At 47.6% G+C, this 17359-nt stretch overlaps 2 protein-coding genes across 4 annotated transcripts; both read right to left on the reverse strand.

Moving 5' to 3' along the window:
• Positions 1–4241: 4241 nt before the first annotated feature.
• On the reverse strand, positions 4242–9481 carry LOC129734131 (uncharacterized). 2 transcript variants are annotated; one of them, XM_027809237.2, is made up of 6 exons: positions 8458–8926; positions 7282–7620; positions 6707–6991; positions 5863–5965; positions 5525–5645; positions 4242–4911 (listed from the first exon to the last, which is right to left on the reverse strand). In XM_027809237.2, the coding sequence occupies exons 1-6, from the start codon at positions 8609–8611 to the stop codon at positions 4645–4647; spliced, it is 1269 nt and encodes a 422-aa protein (XP_027665038.1). In that variant the 5' UTR covers positions 8612–8926; the 3' UTR covers positions 4242–4644. The 2 variants fall into 2 exon arrangements, with proteins under 2 accessions (XP_027665038.1, XP_055559222.1); XM_055703247.1 differs by lacking the exon at positions 6707–6991 and having other exon boundaries at positions 8458–9481.
• A 1913-nt stretch (positions 9482–11394) lies between these two features.
• On the reverse strand, positions 11395–16628 carry LOC102059776 (uncharacterized). 2 transcript variants are annotated; one of them, XM_055701885.1, is made up of 6 exons: positions 15616–16628; positions 14440–14778; positions 13865–14149; positions 13021–13123; positions 12683–12803; positions 11395–12064 (listed from the first exon to the last, which is right to left on the reverse strand). In XM_055701885.1, the coding sequence occupies exons 1-6, from the start codon at positions 15767–15769 to the stop codon at positions 11798–11800; spliced, it is 1269 nt and encodes a 422-aa protein (XP_055557860.1). In that variant the 5' UTR covers positions 15770–16628; the 3' UTR covers positions 11395–11797. The 2 variants fall into 2 exon arrangements, with proteins under 2 accessions (XP_055557860.1, XP_027665045.1); XM_027809244.2 differs by lacking the exon at positions 13865–14149.
• Between the last annotated feature and the right edge of the window lie 731 nt (positions 16629–17359).

The following is a 17359-nucleotide window of genomic DNA, read 5'->3' on the forward strand; positions in this document are numbered from 1 at the left end:
CCTGGTGTGCATTTAATCATATTTTTGTATGGGTGCCCAGCAAGGAAGGGGTGATGGAGGCAAGAGGACAGCATTTTCAAGGGTTTGATGAGATGGAATAACATCAGGGAGAGGAAACAACCTCAAACAGGCTAGAAGAGACAAACTATGTGGCTGGGTCAAGTACCAGCAAAGCAAAGGACAAACTTTCTGTTGTTTGTATCAGGGGTATCGCATTGGTTGATAGTACAACATCAGGTCTGGATCCTGTGAATTAGAAAAAGAGCAGAAGAAGAAGAAAAGTGCTAAAAGAGTGCAGGAAGCTGGAGAGAATCAAGCAGAGGGTCCCCAGACTCTCTCATTCACCTTTCAGAAAAAACATGTCCCACTAGCAATGCCTGGTACTGTTTCCCAGCAGCTGCTGGCTTCAGTTTTTCCAAATTGGCCTCCAAATCCGTGTCTGCCAGTTCCACAGCAGAATGGTACAGAGTCACAAACCGGACACTAGAGCCATTAAAACTGCACAGTGGCTGCAAGCTCCTTCTGCTGGGCCACAGCCCGCTGGAGAGCCTGGTGCATCATGCCCCTTTGGGCTGGGGCATTATTACCTGTGACCAGGGTTCGGCCCCCTTCTCTTGCATCTCGTCAGAAGGTTTCCAACCCAGGGGAGCCTGCTGGAAGCTCAGCACTTCTGTTGGTGATGCAGCAACATCTTGGTTTCCCCATGCATCCTAAACTAGACTCCAAGGAACGGTTTCTGATTCATCATCTTGATGTGGTCAGACAGTTTTACAATACTGATTTTCAGAAAGAAATGTTGAAGTTCTACACATAGATAGATCACAGAATACATTTGGGTTGGAGAAGACCTTTGAGATCATCAACTGTTAACCGAGGACTGCCAAGTCCTTCGCTAAGCTGTGTCCCTAAGCACTGCATCTAGACATTTTTTGACCACCTCCAGGGATGGTAAAGCCACCACCTCCCTAGGCAGCCTGTTCCAGTGCTTGATCAGCCTTTCAGTGAAATTTTTTCCCCTGATATCCAATCTAAACCTCCCCTGGCGTAACATGAGGCTGTTTCTTCTTGTCTTACCACTTGTTTTCTGGGAGAAGAGACTGACCCCCACCTGCCTACCACACTCTTTCAGGCAGTTGTAGAGAGCAATAAGGTCCCCCTGAGCCTCCTTTTCTCCAGAGTAATGAACCCAGCTCCCCCAGCTGCTCCTCATAAAGTTTGTGCTCCAGAGCCTTGGCCAGCTTCACTGTCCTTCTGAAGCATGGAGTAGAGAACTGACACCTTGCTTTTGTTAATAAATCCTTTCTAGATAGGAGGCAACCTACATTTAATACCCTTAAAATTATTCTGAAACTCTTCTGAAGTAGATATGCAAAAAACTTTTAGAAAACCACACTAGGACATTCCCCCTTTTCTCCTCGTAGTGTATACGTTCTAGTATTAAGAGGTAAACCTGCAGCAAACAAAGCTGTTTCTTTTTACTCTGCTGATGGGCAGCTAAAACCCACCACAACCTCACTTATGAGAATAGCTACGTTTCTGTAGACAAGGAGAGTTCAAGGCAAGTTGGTTTCTTGAAGCCTAAAAAGGAACCTTGGGTGTTTACGATTCAAACCTGTATATTCTGTAATTTATGTGAAAGAGAATATCAAATAAAATATTCTTATTGAAAAAAAAATCTAAGTTTTAGTCTAGAAGTGTGTGTGTGGGGGTTTCTTGCTTGGTTTTTGTTAGTCTTGTTTGATAGTCTCATTTATAAAAGAGAAAAATGAACTCAATGCAAGTCTCTTGTTTCAGCTGTTTTGCAGGGGCTCAGTGCCGAAAAATGAAAAAAAAACCCAAGAGGTTTTATGTTCTTTGATGATGGAGTTCGTAAGAAAATGTACTGGTGTGATATCTAGTAGACAGCTCCTTCACCCAGGGGCATGCAACAAAAAAATGATGAATGATGCTCCCAATCTTCTACCACCAAATCAAAGTTTCTTTTTACTGTGTGAATTTAGTCCCATGCCTCTGCCAGCAGTGGTTTCAGAAAAAAAATATTCTTCCTATCTCAGCATCTTATATATAAAACATCTAAAAGATGGCCTTTCAGCTACATTTCAAAGTGACATCTTCAGCCAGAGCTGCTGGGGAGATTCCTTTACATCTCGCTGCTCTCTTAGAACCAGGAACCTGGTACCCAGGCAGAGGAAAAATACCAACACGGTGCACCTCAGAAACGGCCTGGCATGCCAAAACAGGAACGTGAACGGTTTATACAGCCTGAACATCCTCTATTATATACCAATAGATTTAACTATAAAACACATAGTTTAAAAGGACACTGTCCTGAGGCCCAGATAAAAGGATCCCAAACCTGAGAGGTGCAGGCTAAATAATGCCATTTGCTTTGCAGAGAGAAACGTGTTACCCAGAGCCAGTTTTACCCAAGGAAGGGGCGAGCAGGAGGGTGGCATTCCCACTTGCCCTCTTTCCATCTGTTAGGAAAAGTTATGCCCAGCATCAACACCACCACTGTTGCCCTGGACTGGAAAAGCTGCTGTGACAGGAGGTGACTGAAAGCAGGGCTGGGTCAGAGCGAAAACTGCCCAGCCATAGACAGGCAAAAAACTAGGCTTTTTGCAGTTTGGGTTTGGTTTTGGGGGGTTTGTTTGGTTGGGTTTTTTGGTGGTGGCAATAGTAGCTCAAAACATTCCTGCAGAGTCAGCTCTGAAAATATGCTCCGCTTCCGTTTACTTACAAAGTTACCCTGCTTGGTATCACTCATCCTGGAACAGGAAAAGGGAACAGTCCATTCAGCCCTAATTGCTTTCTGGCTTTAGTTTTATTTCTCAGGACCTTGTCAAAATTTGCTACACTTCAGAGCTTAGATACTGGTTTTTAAAATCGATACTGAATAACTGCATAAAGCCCTTGGAAACAAAACCTCCAAAGAGTTGCTGCTAAATTGTTCACAGAGGTAACTGGGCAGAGAAGCACAAGACAATCACACACACCCAGAGACCCTGAACAGCAGTTAGGGTGTTATTCACCCACAGTAAAAACTCCTGATCCCCTCAGTCACGTGCTCTTTTGTTCCCTGAAAGGTGCTTTCTATGGATTTCTTACTCTTTGCGCTCCAGCCAACAGGCAGCGAGTTACACACACTCTGTAGCTTACGCTCGGTGCGTAGCTACATGAAGCCAAACTCCGCAGCACCATGGTGGAGCGTTTCACGGCGTCACATGTCGTGGGTGGCTTTGCATGACACGCAGGCAAAGACATGTGCTGCTTTCAGGTGCTCTGCCTTCGGATGTCATTTGCTGTTCTCGTTGCCATCTGTCAAAGACAATCGGAAAACATTTTCCTGTCCTCCCAGCATTTTGCTTGTAAGCTGCCACACCTCCCCTTTCGCTCAGCCTCTAGTCCCTACGTCCTCGTAAGCAGAAACCTTGGAGAGCTTGTCACACTTCAACATACAGCTGAACAGTAAAAGAAATTACAATCCCACATGTGAACGGATACTTGCCTGACTCCAACCCGTGCTTTCCCTCACTCCCGGTGATCAGTTTGTAGAAAATAATAATAGGTAAGCTCTGCAACCTTCCTGGATTGATAGAGGTTTCTTGCCAACTGGTGCCCTTCTCTCTTCTCTCTGGAAGTTCTTTTCATTACCCATGCCCAGGCTCCCACTAGAGGCTGCTCTGCCATTACACAAGAAGGCACTCTGCGCTGAGGCTGCACTGACACAGGCTGTGAGAAGAACCTTTGCAAATAATCGAAAGGACATTTCTAATACACCTTGTGTAACGATACAGAGCTGGAGGGGAAGCTTTCCAGCTCGAGCCCTTAAAAACATAGCTTCTTTTGAAATACTGCTGTCGATACAATTCCATGGGTCTTGCTGCAGCCTCAGCACAGATCTTCCTGCCTTATTACTTGTAAAACATCAAAAGGCATCCCTAGAGGTGTCACCTACTCACCGGCTTGTCTGGATTGATCCTTGCTGGTGCTCACCGCGCTCGCTTCAGGTGCTGCACCAGGGACACACAGGCTCTGACCCTGCTCCGTGCTGGTGGCTGGCACTCGGTTTCTCTCACTCAGGCCTCCCTAGGTGCTGGCACCCAAGCACGCGTGCCCGCTAGCCCGTGGTGCTGGCTGCTGGCCCCGGGCCCCCATACATACAGGCACACTGGCTAGGAAGCGCCTCACACAGGAACAGAGTTAGAAATGGAGTTTAATGAGAAGACAGGAGAGACAGTGGTGACAAGGTGCTGGGCGTGCAACCAGACCCTTTAAGCCCATTATCCCTCCATGTTCCCAGGCTTTTGCATCCCTAGATCCCCTCAGTTCCTCCCCTTCTCACCTTTGGTTCCTCTCCTAAGCATCCTGTAATAAGTCCTGCACAACCCAAAGAAGCTTTTCCCTTACATCCCATCATGTGTCGGTGCCCTTTTAGGCAGTGACCCCCCGCAGTTTGAAAGGGACTCCAGTGTTGGCTCCTCTGGATGGATTTCACACCCAGCTCTGGGGCTGAGGATCTCCTGGATCATCCCTGGAAGGGGCTGGGGCAAGGTGCACCTTCCTTCCAGTCCTTAGTGTGGGGTGCCCACCTGCCCTTGGGCCCCTCTGGGCTCATGGAAGTGGGCTTTTAACAGGCTAATGTCACTCCTTCCTGCGCTGGGCTGAGGAGCAGCTGGCACGGGGTGTTCTTTGGACTGCCCCACATGCTGTTGCCTCTCTGTCCACCTTCACAGGCATGTAGCCGGGCTCCTTGACGTCCTCAATGAGTCCGCTCCCAACCATGACGTGGATGCTGGTGTTCAGGTTCTCTGCTTCCTCTGAAAACAAGCGTCTGCAACTTTTTTTCTCTCTCGGGTTTCTCCTCAGACCTTGCAGCATTTTGTGAACTGAGGAGCCTGGTGCCTGCTCCTGCAAAAGACCCAGCACAGCAGTGTGGTAACTGTGACAAAGCTCTACCTTATCTGGCAGAGAGAAGTGACGAGAAGGCAAGAGGGCTAGTAAAGGACTAGCAAGAGCTTGCAAGGAAAACCTGTGGGAGGTCAGAGGAAAGTGGGGGTGAGTCCCAGCTGTGGTCACTTACTGGTTTTGTCTGTGGATGGCAGCAACCCCCCAGAGCTCCTTCATGCCTGTGTGACTGGCAGGGCAGGGCAGGGCAGACTTTTCTTGGGAAACATCTGTGTGAGGCTGCTAATTACAGTGCCTAAGCTCTGCAGTGCTCCCTCGTCTTTGACCAGAAGGGACATCCCATCTGCCCTCCTGGGAATTTCCAGTACCTTTTCCATGCCTTTCCACCTAACCATTGACTTAACTTTTCTCCTTCAGCCTCCCCCTGCACTGCTAGAGGTTAGGTGGGGCATGGGTGGTGTCATCTCTCCACTGTGGCTGTCCCATGAAGCAAAGACATGGCAGCAGGAGTGGACCCCAGCTCTCGATGGAAGGGTTTTCTCATGTTCCTGGAAAGTGTTGCTGAGGCTTTTGAAGGATGTGAATAATTACTGGAAGCCTTGGGAGTCTGAATTACCTCACTTTGATAAGCAACATTCTGGTCCTTCAGTGTGCGCAGGCTCATTGCTTGATTGCTTAGGTCTTGGTGTAAGCCCTTCTCATTTTTTGGTGTTCTGGAAACACTACGTACGTTCAGTCTGAAAAACAAACAAATAAACAGCCATTAACTAGTCACATAATGCTTAGAAACCTCCTGGCATTCAGAGTGAATCTGGCTATTTTAAAGATGCTGTTCCTACCTGGATAATTCCCGGCGGCAGGTACATAAAAACAGCATCAGGAAACAGAAAGACAAATTGCAAGCTGAACACAGTCAAACCATGTCATTTGCAAGAAAATGGAAATTATTCTTACTTTTTCCTTTCAGTCTTGATTAGTCTCATGACACCATATATCAAGATTGCCAAGAACAGCACAGCTATTAAGACTGCCATGACGATTGTGCTCGTCTCAGCACCTACAAAAAGAAAGCACTGTAGTTCACACAGAATCTAGAGCGTTGTCAACACGTTTCTTGCGTCGTTTTCCAGAGGCTGGACTGAAGTGAAACATTCATCAGTTTGTGCTCATTTATTCTTTGCAGGAGAGAAAGGAACAGTGTAACAATTTAACACTGCAGTGGGTGAGGAATTATTTTATTTTTGAAATCAATACTGACAATGTCTCACGTTTCCCTGGTTTTGGGGGAACAAAACCCCAGCATTTTTACTCCTAATCTGTTTGTGTTTCTGTATGAACAAATTTTATCGTGAGGAAAGTCACCCATCCTTCCTGAGACAACTTCCTGCAACATCTTCCATGGGAAATGTTGTTCCCCAGCATTCAACAGTCAGGGACTTGCTCCGTTGGTAGCCTCCAGCTGTGAATACCGCTGGAGAGCTGATAGTGTCTGCTCTATATCAGTGATCATGTAGAAATATAAACACACAAAGACATATCTACATATGTACACACAAATCTATCTATGTATTAGATATTTATATATGCACACACTCACCGCACAGACACAAAGGTACCACAGGGAGGAATCTTCTGGACGGTTTCAGATTATGAAATCTTCATCTAGCATGAGGTCTGAACACCCAGAAAAATGTCTAGCGAGACCTATGTGAAGTACAAGCTGCACTCCCACAATTATACATCTTTTCCTAAGCACCTGCTACTACATGCTGCACCTCTCCATACAAACTCAGCCTACCTTCCCTTCTTTTTTCCAGGTAAACTGCCTTCATTTTCCTTCCCTGTGGGTGCTCAAGGAGGCAGGCCAAGGCACGGAGGTGGTTGGAAGAGAAGGTGAGTCTGTTTGCCACCGTTACTGTTCCGTTTGAGTTTTGGACATGGTGTATTTCAGGGGACCCATCCAGGTCTCTCTCATTCAGCCAGGTGATGCTGGGGGCAGGCTTTCCTGTCGCTGAGCAGACTGCAGTGGAGAGACCCTCGGTGGGCAGGTGTAAATCATATTCCACTGTTAGCTCAGAAATTGCTGAGAGCAAAAAGAGAAAGTACTTTTATCACACTCTATGCTGAGTTTACGGTCAAAGCTGGACAAGTCACCTCTCTGTACGCAGGTTCTTATCTAAAAGCATCTCCTGGCTTATTTACCTTGACCGCCTCTGAGGGAAAGTGTGGCAATTCTGGAGACCCTCCACCAAGGAGATGCTGCTGCATCGAAAGTCTCACCATGGTGGAGGGGATAATGCCTCACCTACCTCCTGACTACATCAGGCCTGTGCGGAGTGCCAGAAAGTGAGAAGGTGTTGGTGGAAAACTTACTTTGGATGTTGAGGCATATCTCTTTGCTGAAGGAGCCATGAGGGAACACACTGAAAATGCATCTGTAATAGGACTCATCCTCAAATGTGAGATTTTGGAGTGTGATAGCAGAGGCCTTCACAGCTGCTGTAATGAAACGTGCCTTCTTCTGAAATGGCTCTGTCAGCCTCAGCCCGTGCTTTGGGCTGTAGGTGGCTATGTTCTGGAAGGAAGACCCCATTCTCTTCTGCCAGGTGACTTGTAACACTTCCATTGAGAGTAAGAAGTTGCAAGAGAAATTTGCCTCTCCACCAAGGGCTGCTTCAATAATGCCATCAGATTTCACAGGTTCCATCAATCCTAAGAACAAAGCAAACCCCCAAATCAGAGCAAGATGAAAAGCGATTCACTCAAGGAAGGCTACGGTGCCCTGAAGCATCCAGTCACAGTGTCCCCATCTTGCAGAACACTGGCGCAAGGAATGTTACCATGAGGTCGTGTGGCACACTGGGAGACCTCCGACACCCTGATCTCGTGGGTGGCCATCACATCATTAGCCTATGGTACACATCGACGAAGAGGAAGGCAGCAGTGGAACAAAGGGCCGGCAGGCTTCTTAGCAAGCACAGCAAACTCAAGCCCGTGGCCCCTCTGCCTGCTTCTTCCCAGTGCCTCTTAGCTCGCCTTTGTCTGCAAGAGCTCAGAGGTGTCCGCTACGGACCTGACAGGCAGCACCCACCCAGCAAAAGCACCTCTTGGCTCCTGAGAGCATCCCTGCTTCCCCCCTCACCGCACCTGCAGCCCAGGGCACCCCGCAGCTGGGAGGCAGCACAAACGGCTGTGGAGGAATGTCCCCCTGCCCCAGCCTCTCCCAACAGAAGCGTGCACCGCCCAGACACGTGCGCTGGAAGTGCAGACCTGCTCCATCCCTTGTGCTGAGAAGCTTAGCAACACTTGCAAAGGAGGGGAATATCAGGCTGAATAAAGAGCTGGAGTGCAAAGGGAAACTGCCCTGCACCCTCTCTGACCTGCATCTCCCCATTTCACTGCTGACCAACCCCCAGGTTACTGGCTCCTGTTCCAGTTACCAATTAGTATTTTTCAGTCAGGGTGGCATCTGGGTCTCTCTCTTCTTGCCTAGAAAGGCTGGTGCTGCTCCAGAGTTAACCTTGTGCAGGGAAAGGATGCTCCACTCACCCATCGCAGGCTTGTCCAGCTGGCAGCCCTCACAGAGCAGCAGCAGGTAGATTTCAGCCCAGCAAAGCAGGGGAAAAAGCATCACAGGACAGAGCAATTGCTCAGGGAAGCTTGTTCCCTTTTTGCCCCTGGATCTCTCTAGGCTGGCTGGCATGTCCAGGACAAAGGCTAAAGATTTGGCGCCCAGTTTTTAAAAACTCCTTGGAGGCCAATCAGCAGGGCAGTGGTGCCCGGGAGCACCAGCCAGGAGCCCTGCTTGCACTTCCTTGTCAATCATTAACAGGAGCAGGTTAACGGCACAGCTTTGTTCCCTACCAACCGCACCAGCTGGCAGAACTAGAAATAAACAGCACAGCCTTTTATTCCGCCCCCTGCCCCCACCAGCAGCAAAGCCTGGTGTTGCTCCTCGTTAGCCCCCTGCTACTGAGCTCTGCTGCGGGTGCCATCAGAAGGAGTTGCACCTCAGGTGGTGTAAATTGTGGGATCTTCCTCATAAGTGCGGGTGGTGGCTGCCAGAGAGGGAAGAAAGGAGGGGCAAAGCAAGCTATTTCTTTTATTTAGCTGATGGGCAGCTAAAACCCACCACAATCTCACTTATGAGAATAGCTACATTTCTGTAGACAAGGAAAGTTCAAGGGAAGTTAGTTTCTTGAAGCCTAAAAAGGAACCTTGGGTGTTTATAAAGCAATGCTGTATATTCTGTCGTTTATGTGAAGGATAATGTTAAATAAGATATTCTCATTGAAATAAAAATCTAATTTTTAATCTAGAAGTGTAGGGTTTTTTTCCTGCAAGCTTTTTAACACATTTTAGTCTTTCATGTACGATTTCAAATGCTCTTTTGGTAGACAAGCTGCTTTTTCTGCCCTTTTTCTTAGAGTGGCTAAGGTCTGCACCTTCTGACGAATTAGGGAAGTCAAAACTCTGTTTATATTGTGTATGGGTCTTAGACTGAGGATTCCCAGAGGCTTCCCAGAAATTTCAGGTAGCTTCTTTCAAGGCCGAGCAGATCAAAACAGCTTGGAAAAGAATTTAGTGCTCCTTTCACACTCAGCTTTATATGAGCAAAAGTAAAAGCAGTGCAGAAATGACGAGGCCCTTTGTATGGCTTCCAAAATGTGAGTAATTTCTGGTATACTAAGAGTCAAAAGAAAAATATCCTTGGTTTTTATTGGCCTTGTTTGGTAGCCTCATTTATGAAAGAGCAAAATTAACTCAATTAGTGCAATTCTCATATTTCATCTGTTTTGCACGTGCTCAGTACTGAAAACTGAACAAAACCCAAAAGGTTGTATTTTCTTCCATGACTGAGTCCATAAGAAAATTTACTGGTGTGGTATCTGGTAGATGAATCATTACCCTAGGGTTATGCAACAGAAAGATGATGAATGATGCTTTCAAAGCTTTGAAAATATCCTCCGCTTCCGTTTACTTACAAAGTTACCCTGCTTGTTATCACTCATCCTGGAACAGGAAAAGGGAACAGTCCATTCAGCCCTAATTGCTTTCTGGCTTTAGTTTTATTTCTCAGGACCTTGTCAAAATTTGCTACACTTCAGAGCTTAGATACTGGTTTTTAAAATCGATACTGAATAACTGCATAAAGCCCTTGGAAACAAAACCTCCAAAGAGTTGCTGCTAAATTGTTCACAGAGGTAACTGGGCAGAGAAGCACAAGACAATCACACACACCCAGAGACCCTGAACAGCAGTTAGGGTGTTATTCACCCACAGTAAAAACTCCTGATCCCCTCAGTCACGTGCTCTTTTGTTCCCTGAAAGGTGCTTTCTATGGATTTCTTACTCTTTGCGCTCCAGCCAACAGGCAGCGAGTTACACACACTCTGTAGCTTACGCTCGGTGCATAGCTACATGAAGCCAAACTCCGCAGCACCATGGTGGAGCGTTTCACGGCGTCACATGTCGTGGGTGGCTTTGCATGACACACAGGCAAAGACATGTGCTGCTTTCAGGTGCTCTGCCTTCGGATGTCATTTGCTGTTCTCGTTGCCATCTGTCAAAGACAATCGGAAAACATTTTCCTGTCCTCCCAGCATTTTGCTTGTAAGCTGCCACACCTCCCCTTTCGCTCAGCCTCTAGTCCCTACGTCCTCGTAAGCAGAAACCTTGGAGAGCTTGTCACACTTCAACATACAGCTGAACAGTAAAAGAAATTACAATCCCACATGTGAACGGATACTTGCCTGACTCCAACCCGTGCTTTCCCTCACTCCCGGTGATCAGTTTGTAGAAAATAATAATAGGTAAGCTCTGCAACCTTCCTGGATTGATAGAGGTTTCTTGCCAACTGGTGCCTTTCTCTCTTCTCTCTGGAAGTTCTTTTCATTACCCATGCCCAGGCTCCCACTAGAGGCTGCTCTGCCATTACACAAGAAGGCACTCTGCGCTGAGGCTGCACTGACACAGGCTGTGAGAAGAACCTTTGCAAATAATCGAAAGGACATTTCTAATACACCTTGTGTAACGATACAGAGCTGGAGGGGAAGCTTTCCAGCTCGAGCCCTTAAAAACATAGCTTCTTTTGAAATACTGCTGTCGATACAATTCCATGGGTCTTGCTGCAGCCTCAGCACAGATCTTCCTGCCTTATTACTTGTAAAACATCAAAAGGCATCCCTAGAGGTGTCACCTACTCACCGGCTTGTCTGGATTGATCCTTGCTGGTGCTCACCGCGCTCGCTTCAGGTGCTGCACCAGGGACACACAGGCTCTGACCCTGCTCCGTGCTGGTGGCTGGCACTCGGTTTCTCTCACTCAGGCCTCCCTAGGTGCTGGCACCCAAGCACGCGTGCCCGCTAGCCCGTGGTGCTGGCTGCTGGCCCCGGGCCCCCATACATACAGGCACACTGGCTAGGAAGCGCCTCACACAGGAACAGAGTTAGAAATGGAGTTTAATGAGAAGACAGGAGAGACAGTGGTGACAAGGTGCTGGGCGTGCAACCAGACCCTTTAAGCCCATTATCCCTCCATGTTCCCAGGCTTTTGCATCCCTAGATCCCCTCAGTTCCTCCCCTTCTCACCTTTGGTTCCTCTCCTAAGCATCCTGTAATAAGTCCTGCACAACCCAAAGAAGCTTTTCCCTTACATCCCATCATGTGTCGGTGCCCTTTTAGGCAGTGACCCCCCGCAGTTTGAAAGGGACTCCAGTGTTGGCTCCTCTGGATGGATTTCACACCCAGCTCTGGGGCTGAGGATCTCCTGGATCATCCCTGGAAGGGGCTGGGGCAAGGTGCACCTTCCTTCCAGTCCTTAGTGTGGGGTGCCCACCTGCCCTTGGGCCCCTCTGGGCTCATGGAAGTGGGCTTTTAACAGGCTAATGTCACTCCTTCCTGCGCTGGGCTGAGGAGCAGCTGGCACGGGGTGTTCTTTGGACTGCCCCACATGCTGTTGCCTCTCTGTCCACCTTCACAGGCATGTAGCCGGGCTCCTTGACGTCCTCAATGAGTCCGCTCCCAACCATGACGTGGATGCTGGTGTTCAGGTTCTCTGCTTCCTCTGAAAACAAGCGTCTGCAACTTTTTTTCTCTCTCGGGTTTCTCCTCAGACCTTGCAGCATTTTGTGAACTGAGGAGCCTGGTGCCTGCTCCTGCAAAAGACCCAGCACAGCAGTGTGGTAACTGTGACAAAGCTCTACTTTATCTGGCAGAGAGAAGTGACGAGAAGGCAAGAGGGCTAGTAAAGGACTAGCAAGAGCTTGCAAGGAAAACCTGTGGGAGGTCAGAGGAAAGTGGGGGTGAGTCCCAGCTGTGGTCACTTACTGGTTTTGTCTGTGGATGGCAGCAACCCCCCAGAGCTCCTTCATGCCTGTGTGACTGGCAGGGCAGGGCAGGGCAGGGCAGACTTTTCTTGGGAAACATCTGTGTGAGGCTGCTAATTACAGTGCCTAAGCTCTGCAGTGCTCCCTCGTCTTTGACCAGAAGGGACATCCCATCTGCCCTCCTGGGAATTTCCAGTACCTTTTCCATGCCTTTCCACCTAACCATTGACTTAACTTTTCTCCTTCAGCCTCCCCCTGCACTGCTAGAGGTTAGGTGGGGCATGGGTGGTGTCATCTCTCCACTGTGGCTGTCCCATGAAGCAAAGACATGGCAGCAGGAGTGGACCCCAGCTCTCGATGGAAGGGTTTTCTCATGTTCCTGGAAAGTGTTGCTGAGGCTTTTGAAGGATGTGAATAATTACTGGAAGCCTTGGGAGTCTGCATTACCTCACTTTGATAAGCAACATTCTGGTCCTTCAGTGTGCGCAGGCTCATTGCTTGATTGCTTAGGTCTTGGTGTAAGCCCTTCTCATTTTTTGGTGTTCTGGAAACACTACGTACGTTCAGTCTGAAAAACAAACAAATAAACAGCCATTAACTAGTCACATAATGCTTAGAAACCTCCTGGCATTCAGAGTGAATCTGGCTATTTTAAAGATGCTGTTCCTACCTGGATAATTCCCGGCGGCAGGTACATAAAAACAGCATCAGGAAACAGAAAGACAAATTGCAAGCTGAACACAGTCAAACCATGTCATTTGCAAGAAAATGGAAATTATTCTTACTTTTTCCTTTCAGTCTTGATTAGTCTCATGACACCATATATCAAGATTGCCAAGAACAGCACAGCTATTAAGACTGCCATGACGATTGTGCTCGTCTCAGCACCTACAAAAAGAAAGCACTGTAGTTCACACAGAATCTAGAGCGTTGTCAACACGTTTCTTGCGTCGTTTTCCAGAGGCTGGACTGAAGTGAAACATTCATCAGTTTGTGCTCATTTATTCTTTGCAGGAGAGAAAGGAACAGTGTAACAATTTAACACTGCAGTGGGTGAGGAATTATTTTATTTTTGAAATCAATACTGACAATGTCTCACGTTTCCCTGGTTTTGGGGGAACAAAACCCCAGCATTTTTACTCCTAATCTGTTTGTGTTTCTGTATGAACAAATTTTATCGTGAGGAAAGTCACCCATCCTTCCTGAGACAACTTCCTGCAACATCTTCCATGGGAAATGTTGTTCCCCAGCATTCGACAGTCAGGGACTTGCTCCGTTGGTAGCCTCCAGCTGTGAATACCGCTGGAGAGCTGATAGTGTCTGCTCTATATCAGTGATCATGTAGAAATATAAACACACAAAGACATATCTACATATGTACACACAAATCTATCTATGTATTAGATATTTATATATGCACACACTCACCGCACAGACACAAAGGTACCACAGGGAGGAATCTTCTGGACGGTTTCAGATTATGAAATCTTCATCTAGCATGAGGTCTGAACACCCAGAAAAATGTCTAGCGAGACCTATGTGAAGTACAAGCTGCACTCCCACAATTATACATCTTTTCCTAAGCACCTGCTACTACATGCTGCACCTCTCCATACAAACTCAGCCTACCTTCCCTTCTTTTTTCCAGGTAAACTGCCTTCATTTTCCTTCCCTGTGGGTGCTCAAGGAGGCAGGCCAAGGCACGGAGGTGGTTGGAAGAGAAGGTGAGTCTGTTTGCCACCGTTACTGTTCCGTTTGAGTTTTGGACATGGTGTATTTCAGGGGACCCATCCAGGTCTCTCTCATTCAGCCAGGTGATGCTGGGGGCAGGCTTTCCTGTCGCTGAGCAGACTGCAGTGGAGAGACCCTCGGTGGGCAGGTGTAAATCATATTCCACTGTTAGCTCAGAAATTGCTGAGAGCAAAAAGAGAAAGTACTTTTATCACACTCTATGCTGAGTTTACGGTCAAAGCTGGACAAGTCACCTCTCTGTACGCAGGTTCTTATCTAAAAGCATCTCCTGGCTTATTTACCTTGACCGCCTCTGAGGGAAAGTGTGGCAATTCTGGAGACCCTCCACCAAGGAGATGCTGCTGCATCGAAAGTCTCACCATGGTGGAGGGGATAATGCCTCACCTACCTCCTGACTACATCAGGCCTGTGCGGAGTGCCAGAAAGTGAGAAGGTGTTGGTGGAAAACTTACTTTGGATGTTGAGGCATATCTCTTTGCTGAAGGAGCCATGAGGGAACACACTGAAAATGCATCTGTAATAGGACTCATCCTCAAATGTGAGATTTTGGAGTGTGATAGCAGAGGCCTTCACAGCTGCTGTAATGAAACGTGCCTTCTTCTGAAATGGCTCTGTCAGCCTCAGCCCGTGCTTTGGGCTGTAGGTGGCTATGTTCTGGAAGGAAGACCCCATTCTCTTCTGCCAGGTGACTTGTAACACTTCCATTGAGAGTAAGAAGTTGCAAGAGAAATTTGCCTCTCCACCAAGGGCTGCTTCAATAATGCCATCAGATTTCACAGGTTCCATCAATCCTAAGAACAAAGCAAACCCCCAAATCAGAGCAAGATGAAAAGCGATTCACTCAAGGAAGGCTACGGTGCCCTGAAGCATCCAGTCACAGTGTCCCCATCTTGCAGAACACTGGCGCAAGGAATGTTACCATGAGGTCGTGTGGCACACTGGGAGACCTCCGACACCCTGATCTCGTGGGTGGCCATCACATCATTAGCCTATGGTACACATCGATGAAGAGGAAGGCAGCAGTGGAACAAAGGGCCGGCAGGCTTCTTAGCAAGCACAGCAAACTCAAGCCCGTGGCCCCTCTGCCTGCTTCTTCCCAGTGCCTCTTAGCTCGCCTTTGTCTGCAAGAGCTCAGAGGTGTCCGCTACGGACCTGACAGGCAGCACCCACCCAGCAAAAGCACCTCTTGGCTCCTGAGAGCATCCCTGCTTCCCCCCTCACCGCACCTGCAGCCCAGGGCACCCCGCAGCTGGGAGGCAGCACAAACGGCTGTGGAGGAATGTCCCCCTGCCCCAGCCTCTCCCAACAGAAGCGTGCACCGCCCAGACACGTGCTCTGGAAGTGCAGACCTGCTCCATCCCTTGTGCTGAGAAGCTTAGCAACACTTGCAAAGGAGGGGAATATCAGGCTGAATAAAGAGCTGGAGTGCAAAGGGAAACTGCCCTGCACCCTCTCTGACCTGCATCTCCCCATTTCACTGCTGACCAACCCCCAGGTTACTGGCTCCTGTTCCAGTTACCAATTAGTATTTTTCAGTCAGGGTGGCATCTGGGTCTCTCTCTTCTTGCCTAGAAAGGCTGGTGCTGCTCCAGAGTTAACCTTGTGCAGGGAAAGGATGCTCCACTCACCCATCGCAGGCTTGTCCAGCTGGCAGCCCTCACAGAGCAGCAGCAGGTAGATTTCAGCCCAGCAAAGCAGGGGAAAAAGCATCACAGGACAGAGCAATTGCTCAGGGAAGCTTGTTCCCTTTTTGCCCCTGGATCTCTCTAGGCTGGCTGGCATGTCCAGGACAAAGGCTAAAGATTTGGCGCCCAGTTTTTAAAAACTCCTTGGAGGCCAATCAGCAGGGCAGTGGTGCCCGGGAGCACCAGCCAGGAGCCCTGCTTGCACTTCCTTGTCAATCATTAACAGGAGCAGGTTAACGGCACAGCTTTGTTCCCTACCAACCGCACCAGCTGGCAGAACTAGAAATAAACAGCACAGCCTTTTATTCCACCCCCTGCCCCCACCAGCAGCAAAGCCTGGTGTTGCTCCTCGTTAGCCCCCTGCTACTGAGCTCTGCTGCGGGTGCCATCAGAAGGAGTTGCACCTCAGAAGGTGTAAATTGTGGGATCTTCCTCATAAGTGCGGGTGGTGGCTGCCAGAGAGGGAAGAAAGGAGGGGCAAAGCAAGCTATTTCTTTTATTTAGCTGATGGGCAGCTAAAACCCACCACAATCTCACTTATGAGAATAGCTACATTTCTGTAGACAAGGAAAGTTCAAGGGAAGTTAGTTTCTTGAAGCCTAAAAAGGAACCTTGGGTGTTTATAAAGCAATGCTGTATATTCTGTCGTTTATGTGAAGGATAATGTTAAATAAGATATTCTCATTGAAATAAAAATCTAATTTTTAATCTAGAAGTGTAGGGTTTTTTTCCTGCAAGCTTTTTAACACATTTTAGTCTTTCATGTACGATTTCAAATGCTCTTTTGGTAGACAAGCTGCTTTTTCTGCCCTTTTTCTTAGAGTGGCTAAGGTCTGCACCTTCTGACGAATTAGGGAAGTCAAAACTCTGTTTATATTGTGTATGGGTCTTAGACTGAGGATTCCCAGAGGCTTCCCAGAAATTTCAGGTAGCTTCTTTCAAGGCCGAGCAGATCAAAACAGCTTGGAAAAGAATTTAGTGCTCCTTTCACACTCAGCTTTATATGAGCAAAAGTAAAAGCAGTGCAGAAATGACGAGGCCCTTTGTATGGCTTCCAAAATGTGAGTAATTTCTGGTATACTAAGAGTCAAAAGAAAAATATCCTTGGTTTTTATTGGCCTTGTTTGGTAGCCTCATTTATGAAAGAGCAAAATTAACTCAATTAGTGCAATTCTCATATTTCATCTGTTTTGCACGTGCTCAGTACTGAAAACTGAACAAAACCCAAAAGGTTGTATTTTCTTCCATGACTGAGTCCATAAGAAAATTTACTGGTGTGGTATCTGGTAGATGAATCATTACCCTAGGGTTATGCAACAGAAAGATGATGAATGATGCTTTCAAAGCTTTGAAAATATCCTCCGCTTCCGTTTACTTACAAAGTTACCCTGCTTGTTATCACTCATCCTGGAACAGGAAAAGGGAACAGTCCATTCAGCCCTAATTGCTTTCTGGCTTTAGTTTTATTTCTCAGGACCTTGTCAAAATTTGCTACACTTCAGAGCTTAGATACTGGTTTTTAAAATCGATACTGAATAACTGCATAAAGCCCTTGGAAACAAAACCTCCAAAGAGTTGCTGCTAAATTGTTCACAGAGGTAACTGGGCAGAGAAGCACAAGACAATCACACACACCCAGAGACCCTGAACAGCAGTTAGGGTGTTATTCACCCACAGTAAAAACTCC

This window comes from Falco cherrug, chromosome 2, assembly GCF_023634085.1.
Source record: "Falco cherrug isolate bFalChe1 chromosome 2, bFalChe1.pri, whole genome shotgun sequence".
Taxonomy (NCBI): Eukaryota; Metazoa; Chordata; class Aves; order Falconiformes; family Falconidae; genus Falco; species Falco cherrug.